The 11,141-nt window shown below is 42.5% G+C and overlaps 1 protein-coding gene across 1 annotated transcript; it reads right to left on the minus strand.

Moving 5' to 3' along the window:
- Nucleotides 1-46: 46 nt before the first annotated feature.
- On the minus strand, nucleotides 47-7,300 carry hnf1a (HNF1 homeobox a). The gene is made up of 10 exons (XM_083979247.1): nucleotides 6,774-7,300; nucleotides 5,573-5,772; nucleotides 5,198-5,378; nucleotides 4,000-4,202; nucleotides 3,760-3,890; nucleotides 2,869-3,010; nucleotides 2,601-2,786; nucleotides 2,408-2,520; nucleotides 2,237-2,321; nucleotides 47-566 (listed from the first exon to the last, which is right to left on the minus strand). The coding sequence occupies exons 1-10, from the start codon at nucleotides 7,121-7,123 to the stop codon at nucleotides 436-438; spliced, it is 1,722 nt and encodes a 573-aa protein (XP_083835373.1). The 5' UTR covers nucleotides 7,124-7,300; the 3' UTR covers nucleotides 47-435.
- Between the last annotated feature and the right edge of the window lie 3,841 nt (nucleotides 7,301-11,141).

An 11,141-nucleotide genomic window follows, 5' to 3' on the forward strand; every position in this document is an offset into this window, starting at 1 on the left:
TAGAAATCTTTTAATACCGTTTACAATGGTTATTCTTGAAATCGCTTTTACTTTGAAAGAGACTCATTAAAGTGTGAAAAAAAACATTTTTTGGCAGTGACTTAAAAAATAATGCAGGTGACAATTGGCTCACAGGTTTCACCTGAATGTACAATTTCTAAATATTACAAAACATTATTTTAATAAAAAAAAAACATTTGAGGTTGATTGTCAGTTGATTCTCTCGTGTGAAATCTTTCACCTCTCTAATGTGTATCCTTGTTCACATTCCAGTTGTACGGGGTGTGAGAGTCTTTGATGCATCAAAGCTGAGACGTCCTCGTGGCCCCTGACCACAGGTTTCTCTGGAAGCTTAAACCAGAGGTAGCTGTCTGTCACAAAACACCGTCAGAGTCCAGCTGATAGTGAGGGAGACGCTACGTTGCCGGTGCGCGTCTACTGTGCAGTCGAGGCCATTTGTGTAGGAATGTAGGAGGTGATGTCTGTTGGGGAAGGTGAGAGGAGGTGGGACTGATGGCTGTCTGTTGTCTGAGAGGCCGGGTACAGCTCCAAACTCTCAGAAGATACTGATGACAAAAAAAATTACAGAACGTAACTTATTTGAACTGTAAATCTTTAGCAAAATTAGTTTTGAATATAATTTCTAGTACAAACATACAGTATAGAGCCTGAACAGCTTCATCTTAAATCACATTTCATTCATAAACCACCGGTTTTTTTTTCTAACTACATATACAGGCTCCAGTAGAAATGAAAGGTTTATGTTTTGGGTTCCCTCTCATGTACACTACTCACAAATAGGGATATTTAAAATTTATGGAAAATGTAAAAGAAATTCATGTCGCAGTGATACTATATCATGAAAGTGGGACATTTAAAGGGACAACGAGGAGTTTTGGAAAAGCGAAGCGTTTTCACACTACATTTATGAGCCTCCGCGCGCACCGTACATTTCTTTGACCCGGCGCAAGACGGACTCATGTTTTCATTCATCAAAAATTAAAGTCAGAGGTTCAAAGAGGTTCACATACCATCGTAGTTCCGACCATAAACGGCGATTCTGCGGCGTTATTCTCATAACTCGCCATGAAGGAAACGCTGGTCGGCTCGACCAGCATTTCCGCCACCACTAATAATAACAAAATAACGATAGAGACAGATCGATATATTTAGCGAAAATGGAGCCATTAACAAGTGTGAGTAGCGGAGATTCATCCACATTAACGTGAGACTTTTTTATAACCGTATAGAAACTCCTCGTTGTCCCTTTAAGTTGAAGTATGGAATGGTCATTTGTTTCATCTTAAACAATGCAATGAAACAAAATCTAACAGTGGTAGGTATACCACGACTAAAAATGTCACTGTCTCAATAAGTTGTCATGTGGCCAAAGGACGTCCAACTTCCCTGCCTTTCTGTGACTCTTCCGGTCTCTCTGTGTCTCTGTTCAACCTGCTGATGGCCGTCTCCAAGCTCATTGGACACTTCCCACTGACAACATAGAGTCTGAAGCCTGGACACGGCCAGGTACTGTTGTCGATAGATTGTTATACAGGTGTCGTCTTGGTCTCATGATGTCAAAATATGAACGACATGATGAAGAGGACTGTTTCAATACAAACTGTCACTGAAGCAGAACATTTAGTGGTGGATTCATGAAACACACCCTTGTTGTGAATTTTGTGGTTAATCAGCTTGTTATGTTATAAGTACTGAAACACTGAACAGTTGGACATGTGCGTTCAAAAGTTTAGAGAAGGTCAAATTAAGATCATCTGTAAAGGTTATAGTGCATTTCAGGTGCATTCTGAAATGTCATCTGAAAGCCGAATATCCCTGACTTTGTGAGCAGTGTATATGTGTGGAAGACAAAGTGGATCTGTGCACAAACTAAAATTTCAAAATGACTGTGAATGTGCTGCGCTGTTTCTTCACCAGTCCTGAGTTTACAAGGCAACAAAGGAAGCTAGCGAACCTCGTAACTGAATGAACAGGTCTAGACTGGTTCTGATCTTCTCATCCAACATACAAGAAGATAAAACAATGATCCTGTGAAATCTTTGTGGTCACCTTTGACTTTAGGTGATAAGATAACAGTATCTCAAATCCATCCATCAGATTAATCACAGGTCATTTTAAACACTGCTCAATTCTGGACGTCCCTTTGACAGTGATAGAAGTAGACATTGATCCAAAGATGTAGGATGAAGATGTCTGGCCATACTACCGTATGTACCTGGCACAGGTGTGTGTGGCTGCAGGTGCAGAGAGTCTTCCTGTAAGGGAGGGTCCGCCTGGTCCTCTGGGTCCGCTGTTAAAATCTAAACAAAAACCAAAGTCAAGGACATTTTACCAAGTTAAGTAAAACATTTCTTGTTCTGACCTGGCTTAGGTGTTGTCCAGTTACCTGTCTGACGGCGGCGAGGCTGGTCAGAGTCCCCACGCTGCTGCTGTCAGTGATGACCATGGCCTGTGACAGCAGACTGGACGAGTGATACTGGGGAGAATCTGACTTGTACACTGCAATGAGGAACAGGTGGATGAAATTCTTCCTCAAGGTATCACATTAAACTTTGGTCATGTTACTGATGTTGCCTTACTGTGACATGGCAGCTGTGCCATGGTTGCCATGAATGGACTTGTGGTCATGTGACTCTGAAGCTGTTGTGATATTTGCTGATGTGGAGAGCCGTGAAGCTGCTGCTGGAATGAGATTGGCTGAAGCGTTGTGAAACCGCCGACGTTGTTGATGACCGGTACAGTCTGAGGCTGCGTGGAGGCCAATCCTGTGACACAAAGACACTGTCATCAGATGTTTCTTCTTTATCTTTACGTGGAAAGGAAATAAAACATGGGAGTAAATGTTACCAATGAGAAGTGAGGACTCTCCCAAGCTCATGACGCTGGGCAGTGAGGCCATGATGAGGCCCTGTGAGGAAGCAGAGGACGCAGACAGACTGTGTAGGGAGGTCAGAGTGCTTACTGGGGGCAGTGGGCCTCCACTGGACACCTAAGGTCAGAGGACAACAGGGTCAACATGATGTAGAGCACATGCATGATCAACAGCAGCAGGACGCTCATGTGGTCTACACTGTCATCTATATGGCAAGCAGATTTAACATTTAAAAGCTAAGTTTGACTATCCAGATTTAACACTGTAGATCAACAACGTCTTTCTGAATTGTCGTAATTCCATTTTGAATAGTTGGATTTTTCATTCAAGATCTCAGTTTTGCCGAGTCAAAAAGGACATCCACAACTACGTTCTTCCTAGGATAAATGATATCTACAGTTCAGTTGCAGATATCCACTATGTGAATTACTACTATTAATTCAGATATCTGAAAAGGGACATGTAGATATCTTTAATTGCGGTGAATTAAAGATATCTTGAACTGGAATTATGACTAGTCAGAATCAAATTGTAGATATCTCAAACTGGAATTAGTACTAGTCGTAATTCAGTTACAGATATCCGTAATTCACAGATATCTGCAACTGAATTGTAGATATCTGTAATGACAAACTCTATACACATGAATGGTTAAAGTGACGTAATTTGTCCTAGGAAGAATGTAGTTGTGGATTATCTGAAATGACAATTGTGGATAAGAAGAATGTAGTTGTGGATATCAGAAATATTCTTTTTGACTAGGTAAAACAAAATTACAGATACCTGCAACACATATCCAGTCTGGCTTTTAAATGTTAAAATGGCTTGCCATACATCTAGTGAGGAACCATGACACCTGCTCTCACCGGCTTGTGGGTCTCAAGGAGTGTGTGGCTGGGCTCCAGTTGGACAGGGCTGACTGCATGACGTACCACTCCTCCGTTTCCTCTGGCTGAGCTCAAAGTGTCACACAGGATGTGATGGCTGTATTTCACACCTGGAATACAAGACAAGTCAGTCCCCAACAGGACAGTCTCTCTACACATCTGGCCAAGGCAAGTCCAACTTTATATAGCTAGGCAGAACCGAGGTTGTTGGGGTATTACCGTGTTCAGGACTTGGTGGCAGGTTGAGATTAGAAGATGAGGCAGGTTGGTTGGTGAAAGGCGTGTCGTGGGCCACTTTGTTACGGAAGGCCTCTTCTTTGCGACGGTTGGCAAACCAGTTGTACACCCGAACTTCAGTAACCAGGTTAGAGCCCAGTCCAGCAAGCTGGGAGGGGGACACTCCCCTCTGAATACACTCTGCCCTGAGAGAGGGACAGCATACTGATACATGGCCAAACATTTCAGACTTTTGATTTCTTGCCTTGCAGGAAGGCAAATTATTTTTGTGGTAAAATTAGCAGTGTTTTGTCTTTGGATGTACAGTGTAAGAATTACCACTGCCAGGTCCAGTGTGTAAAATGAGGTGAAATAGTGATATCTAGCATTCTGATTCTATTATTTATCTATTAAATAATTCTATTGTTTATTCATGAATGTGAAACTCTTGAAATGTGCTCTCTGGTTGGCCGGATTTTCCATTCCGTACAAACATGGAGGCCCTTGCTAGATATAAAAGCAGAATTATAAAGCTATGGAAACCAAACAGATTTCATTTTATAGCGATTATACACTTAAATATATTCATTGGTATTCAGATTTTGCCAATAAACCTTGACAAATATTGCACACTGTCCCTTTAACTTAAATAGCTTAAAAACTTAGAATCATGTCATGTGACATATAGTAATATAGTGCTTTGTGCTAACAGGCTATTATATACCACCTGAGTTAACTTGTCAGACTGATGAAACTTGTTATTAAGCAGCATTTAGCACAACGTTTTCTACAGCTGAAGCTGACACTCATGTCCGTAAACCGAAGTATTGAACACATCAAAATGTTAACCTGATGGTGGTGGACGATGTTAGATATTAGAATCAATCAACTATGGACCTGGGTTTTCTACAGAAGGTTTCATAGCAGTAAAGACAATACTTCTCTCTAAAGGTTTGTGTAAAAAATGTGTGTGAGCTCTTCTGGTTGGTTTGGAGTAGTATTGGTCCTGTTGACCAATCAGAGTCTAGCAGCATTTTTTTTTTTTATCAAGAGTTGTTTGTTCAGTGATGATGCAAAGTACTTAGTGTCTTTGCTTTGACTACAAACATTACAACACTTCCCCCCCCAACCTTGCAAACTAGGTTGTAAAATGAATAAGATAATAAATCCAGTTTAGTCTTTGTTCCATCACTGAACTCACCTGTTACACTCCTCCACCAGCCCCTCTCTCTCCTCCTTGCTGGGGTTCTTCTGTCGGTCGTAGGCATGGAACAGGATCTGCAGGGACGCTGGGCCCCACTTGAACCTGTTCCTCCGTCCCTTCTTGGTCTCGTCTCCTTGCTCTTCCACTAACGCAAGACCATGTTTGGCGTTGGTAAATTCTGAAAGGAAGTGTTGGTTTAGTGGCGTTTTCCTTTTCTTTCTTTCTTTCTTTTTTTTTTTTTTTTTTTTTTTACATTGTTCTGTCTCAGTCAGAGACATTTGATGACTGTGTGAAAAGGTGGCTGTGAAACATGAAGAGTGTGTGAAAGCAGAAAGGAGGGTCTCTGCAGCTCCACGGTGCGTCGGTACTCACGCTGGCTGATCTCGCACTGCTTCTTGACGTACCAGCTGTACAGAGCAGCTCTCTTCTGGTTCTTCATGGGCGTGCCCTTGTTGAGGTGCTGGGAGAGGTGGGACTGGTTGAGTCCCGTGGACTCCACCACCTCTCTCTGAGGGAGGTTGTGCTGCTGCATGTAGCTTTTCACCATTTTTGCGACATGCCAGGGGTCCTCCCTGTTAGAGACAGACATCAGTTCTGTGTGTACTACATTTTCCTTTTATTTGCTTTTCCCCAGCAGGTCTGGGTATCTCTAACAGTTCGACCCTGTCTGCTAAACAGACACAGTTTGTTACAACATTAGACATAAAGCATAGCCACTCAGAGGGAAGTAGAGTGAGGCTTATTGACAGAGAGATAAGGGAAAGCACACAGGAGCAAAGTCCAGCCCTTTCAGATCAGTGGAGGGGAAAAACCTGTAAAAGGTTTATGAAGCCTAATTTAACGCTTTCTAACTGCCAAGTCAGGAGCAGTAAAAATACAGAAAAGTGCAAAAATACCAACTTATACAGATTCAAATTCACCCCACAAATATTCATTAGGTGTTGTATTTGTAAAATGTAATAAAAACTGCTATGAACAGCCAGTCAAATAGCATTTTAATGTTCATTTTTACATCTCAGTAAGTCGTCCAATAAATGCAGCATGCATTCCAAATAATAATCTAACAACTCAATGTCTTGTGTAAACATAATCTCACATGACCAGCCCTATTCCATTAATCTTCACCTATGTGTGTAGCTTATTTATAAAGAAATGGCCAGAGAATAATGATGGGGGTGGGTAATTAGTAACTAGCAAAGGAGGAACCCTCTTTAAATTCGCTTCAGGAGCCAGATTGCAGAGAGAGACGGGCAGAGAAGCAGGAGAAGGAGGGAGGAATTGGTAAAGAGAGGGGAGCCGAACTTAAGAACAATATAGGAAAAGGGAGGTTAACAGGTAAATTGTTGTTTCCACTTGCAGATGCTTGGTTTGGATGGTGAAGGAGGCCAGACGGAGGCCGGGGGGGTCAGAAACAGTGTTGATGAAGTGGTGAAGGCATTTTTGAATTTTACCTGATCAGGTCGTACTGGGAGGCCCAGACAAATTGCTTGGTGAGAACAGCGGTTATAGCGAGAGATTAAGGTGGTTTTGCTGTTGCCATGGAGCTCCTACAGAAGTGCCGGGATCTACTTACTGCAGTAGCTGGTCGACTTCAACCCTCAGCTTGGCCGCCTCCTCTGGGGCAAGCTTCTCCAGCTCTCGGAATATAGGCGGTGGGAAATCGGCCTCTCCCTCCTCAGAGCTCTCTCCATCCCCCCTCTCGCCCCTCTCAGCACCAGCACTCCCTCTGTCCTGCTCCAGCTCCCCCACGGCTTGGACCAGGACGTCCCGAGACAGTCCAGATCCCAGCAGCGCCCAGATGAGCTGCTCCTGGAGGGCAGTCAGGCGGCTCGGCCTGGCCTTGACTGCCCTGCTAGTATCCTCTCCCTCCATTAGTCTGTTGCCTTTCCTCGCTACTGCCTCGTGAACAAACACTGCTCTCATGTGCACAGTCACACTCAAATGAGAGCCAGGCAGCCGGCGTTAGGCCTCATTATGTCTGCGGTCCCTCTTCAGCTCCGCACAACGTATACTTTCATTTTCCTCTGTGTTGAATTTCCTCCTGATGTGTCCTGAGCTGTCTGGCTTTAGCTCTCCACCTGCTGTTTTGCTTTCAAAGGTCAATTTTCTTTTTCTTTTTTTTTTTAACCTTCCTCCTCTTCACCCCCTCCTCCTTACAAGCGCCCTGTGAACTTTGTCCTCACTGCCTCAGTCCCCAACAGTGACCAAAGTGCAATATAAAAACAATAAATAAATGTGGTTGGGGATGTTGCTGTGGCAAACAGATCAGCTCTCAGCGCCGACGTAGAAGTCTTAGAAAGCAGAACAGAAAAGTTGTGACTGTGAGTTTGTTTGTGTAGATATTATTGATTTCATACTGAAGCTGATTTACTGAACACACAGAAAAGCTCCTCTCACACTTTTGTTTGAATCATAAAGAGATGTTTGCAAACTTAAATTTTGAAGCATGTAGTTAAAAATGTCAGGCAAAAATGTCAGGCAATTTCAGGCCTAAGTTAAGTTTAATGCCAACACTGGATTATCTGAACAGAAACATGGCTTCAACTATGCGCCACTTGAGAGTGCTGTTGTGCTGTTAATACATCAGAGCAGCCCAGTAAGGGAACGTATAGTCACTCAGTGCTGCAGGTCTTCTTTATGCTTGTATTATTAAGTCACCAATACTGAAAATAAATGTAAAAATTAAATGTAATTCATTTAGCTGTCTGAGGTGGAGCTAGTCTAAGCTTCTTTATGTTTGGTTGGTTATTTAAATTCAACACATACCAACAAAGAGGTCAAGGACCAAAACACTGTGACACAAATCACTATTCATGTTTTGGACCATTAATAGTTTTGTCTCTTTGGGTCTCAAACAATTATTGAAGTAAAACCATGTGAAATGAATGTGTCTTTAGTGGAACTGCAAACAACCTGTGTTATGAATGTGACCCCAACTAGATTCATTTATTATAAGGGTAACAACACAAACCAAAATGCTTGGGAACCGTTGAGTAAAACAAAATGCAGAATAGAAATATTTTCCTTTTAAAAACATTTGATATCTTTAGGTTAAGTGTTTCAAGTATAATCTATACTGCTGTTTACACTATGTTATTATGTTACTTCAGTTTGCTCACCTGTTGACATTACTCTCTACTCTCTTATCATTGGTACCAGTATCACACTCATCTTTCCTTTCATGAAGTGATTCACAGAAAACAATGTACATTTTATGGAATCAGTGTGAATCACTGTCCTTAGGCTCATTATAAAAAAACAACTGTGGGCATGTTTTTTCAACTTCCCAGACACAGGATAAGTATTTTTCCAATTTCTCTATGTTTGGTACAATCAGGTTTTTTTTCTATTTCCAAATTCAAGATTGCTTTGTCTTTGTTACTACCTCTTGTTTTTTTTTGTGTTTTGTCAAAGAAAGTTGGCAGGAAAGATAAGTTGGAAGCAGCCTGGAAAAGAAAGAGGGCAAACTGAATGGGGCAAAACCTTTAAGAGTTAATATAGTCCTTTATCTTTTCCCTCTCTCTTTCAGTGTAAAACGCTCACTTTCTCTGCCTGGATCACCTTATCCCATTCTCAGGTTCAGCCTATCAGCACCTTTTTGTGTGGAGCTGGTGTTACCCCACCCCACCCTTGGGAAGATGGCATTATACTGTATTTGGAAGGGTAACAGAGCTCCCTCTATCTCCCTGAGACATGCCACTGACCTGTAATTAAGTCCCATTGTACTATTCAGAGGAAACTCCTCACCAAACCGGACAGAGGGCAGTGTGTGTGGATTTCCAACAGCTCAGATACCGCTGTGACTAATGCTCCACCACACAAGCAGGGTTTATCAAAAAGGACCACATGCAGCACACATTAGAGCTCGCATTTTCTCTCTACACAGAACTCAAAGCTATGTTGATTGGTAATGACATCCAATCCACACTGTCCATCTCTCATTAGTGAGCCATTGCTGGCCGCCTGTGTATGTGTTCTCAGCGCTAGCTCTCTCTGTGTCTCTGCCTCAGCCCCCACCCCCCCCTCTCACTCCCAGCCACCTCATCCACAACCCCATCCCCAACCCCGCCATTCAACCCCATTGATCATGCATGCAGAAATTTAACACACCCCTTAATTCCTGTCCAAATAGCGCCTGTCCCACTTCCAGAGCTTCATCTGCTCATCTGCAGAGGGTAGAAAAGGCCTGGACCCTGGCTACAGCGCTCAGTCAGAATACCCTGTGTTAGAGAGGACAATCACACATCTAAATCTGTGCCCAAACACCCTGCATTACACACTCTCAGCTTGTAGTAGTGCTCTGAAACACTAATGCATTTTGGGGACATAACCAGGACTATTTTTTGCTTCTTCTTATACGTTCCACTGTTGCATGCTCAGAAAGCGCCCACACTCCAGACTCCATACTCCAAACTTTGTAAGTAACTCTGAGCCTCAGGTGGGACAGCATCCATTTTATACCCATAAATCAAAGCCGCCTTTGTTTAAATTGCTCAGGCTATTGATTGGCCTTAACGTTGGATACCCGGTCACATGTTGAGTCAGTGTTGAGAAGATTAGCTGGAGCTGGCTTTGCTACTAATTAAATACTTAAACCCCAGCAATGAATGAGCACACAGCACACAAACCTCCCGCTATACCACATAGCATAAGCCCATTTGCATTATGGAAGCTGCGTTAAGGCAGTCACATTGTGATATCTGGAGCTGCAAACAAGAACACTGATGAATCAGCTCTCCAGATGTGACAGTTGAGAGTCCTGTCACTATGCCTCCAATTCATCATGCGCCCTGGCTACTTCGCCAAGGGGATGTCCCTTTGGCCAAGTGGTTAGCGCGAGCGGGAGTCTGGGGTTCGAAGCCCGCCCGGGCTCTCCTTACCTTGCCACACATAAGTTAAAGCAGAAGTAAGCGGAATGTTTGTGTTAATAAGTCTTAAATAGTTATATCTTCCGACAGCAATCACTTACATAGAGTGTTTGGTCTGAAACACGGGTCTGTCAGTCACTCTGCTCTGCTGTAAGCCGAGGAGAAAACTTTCCTTGTATCCTACAACCTTTATCCAATGAGGAGAGAGAACGGCATAAAGGGGCGGTCCTCTCTGTGTGTGCAGCCAAGGGATGCGCGTGAATGTGGTGACGTAGGGACGAAGGGGGGACTGCTAACTCCATTGGCTGACAAGAAGTTAGCCAAAACGACCGGATCGCTTACTTCTGCTTTAAATTTAAATGATTTAACAAGAAGCCGTGATGAATAGAAAGAGTTAATGAAGTTAGTCAGAAGATTAGCTAAATATCACTGAAACCATGTGTAAAGGATGTGAAAGGTCAGGCACATCAGACACTGTCAGCTTTATTAAAGGAGTAATATATGATTTTCTATTGGGAAATTTAAAGGAAACATATTTATTACTATTTAAAAGGCAATGGGACAGGTTTCCCAACTGTGACTGGTGGCCAATAGTTGTGAAACCGATTCAGTCTGCAACAATAGGCCTACAGCATTAACAGAGCAGTTGACCACGTGGCCTGTTGTGAGTAAAAGTTGTTTCTTTATTGTTTCTTACAAGATCAAAGCAATGTCACATGATATTCATTTCCTGACAAAGAAAATGCAGTGTGTACATGTGTCATATGTGGTGTATCTAAACTCTGTAATGTGTCACCTCTCATCACTGACCACTGACCACTGGGAACCACTTAATAGATCATAGCAATTATTGTAGCTATAAATTGTTAACACTTTATTCAAAATGGGATGGAAATTGTGTCAAGTTACTCAAAGTTATCAAAGATGTGACAGGAAGTTGAGAGAGTCTACCTTCATAATAAAGGCTTACTGTCAAAGTAACTATAGGTAGATAACTTAAAGTTAAGACAATCAATTTTGAATGACCTTCTAAAGGTTTACCTTCATGTTTTATTCACTTTCAAGATATATAT

Source organism: Trachurus trachurus (assembly GCF_905171665.1).
Source record: "Trachurus trachurus genome assembly, chromosome: 9".
NCBI classification, from domain to species: domain Eukaryota; kingdom Metazoa; phylum Chordata; class Actinopteri; order Carangiformes; family Carangidae; genus Trachurus; species Trachurus trachurus.

What these genes read in the sequence shown, in the direction of transcription:
- hnf1a (XM_083979247.1), bottom strand. Translation starts at nt 7,123, where the DNA reads ATGAGAGCAGTGTTTGTTCACGAGGCAGTAGCGAGGAAAGGCAACAGA. An exon ending in GAAGTCGACCAGCTACTGCA is followed by an intron (nt 5,773 to 6,773) that starts GTAAGTAGATCC and finishes TGTCTCTAACAG; the next exon opens with GGAGGACCCCTGGCATGTCG. An exon ending in GCCTCGCCGCCGTCAGACAG is followed by an intron (nt 2,322 to 2,407) that starts GTAACTGGACAA and finishes GTTTTTGTTTAG; the next exon opens with ATTTTAACAGCGGACCCAGA.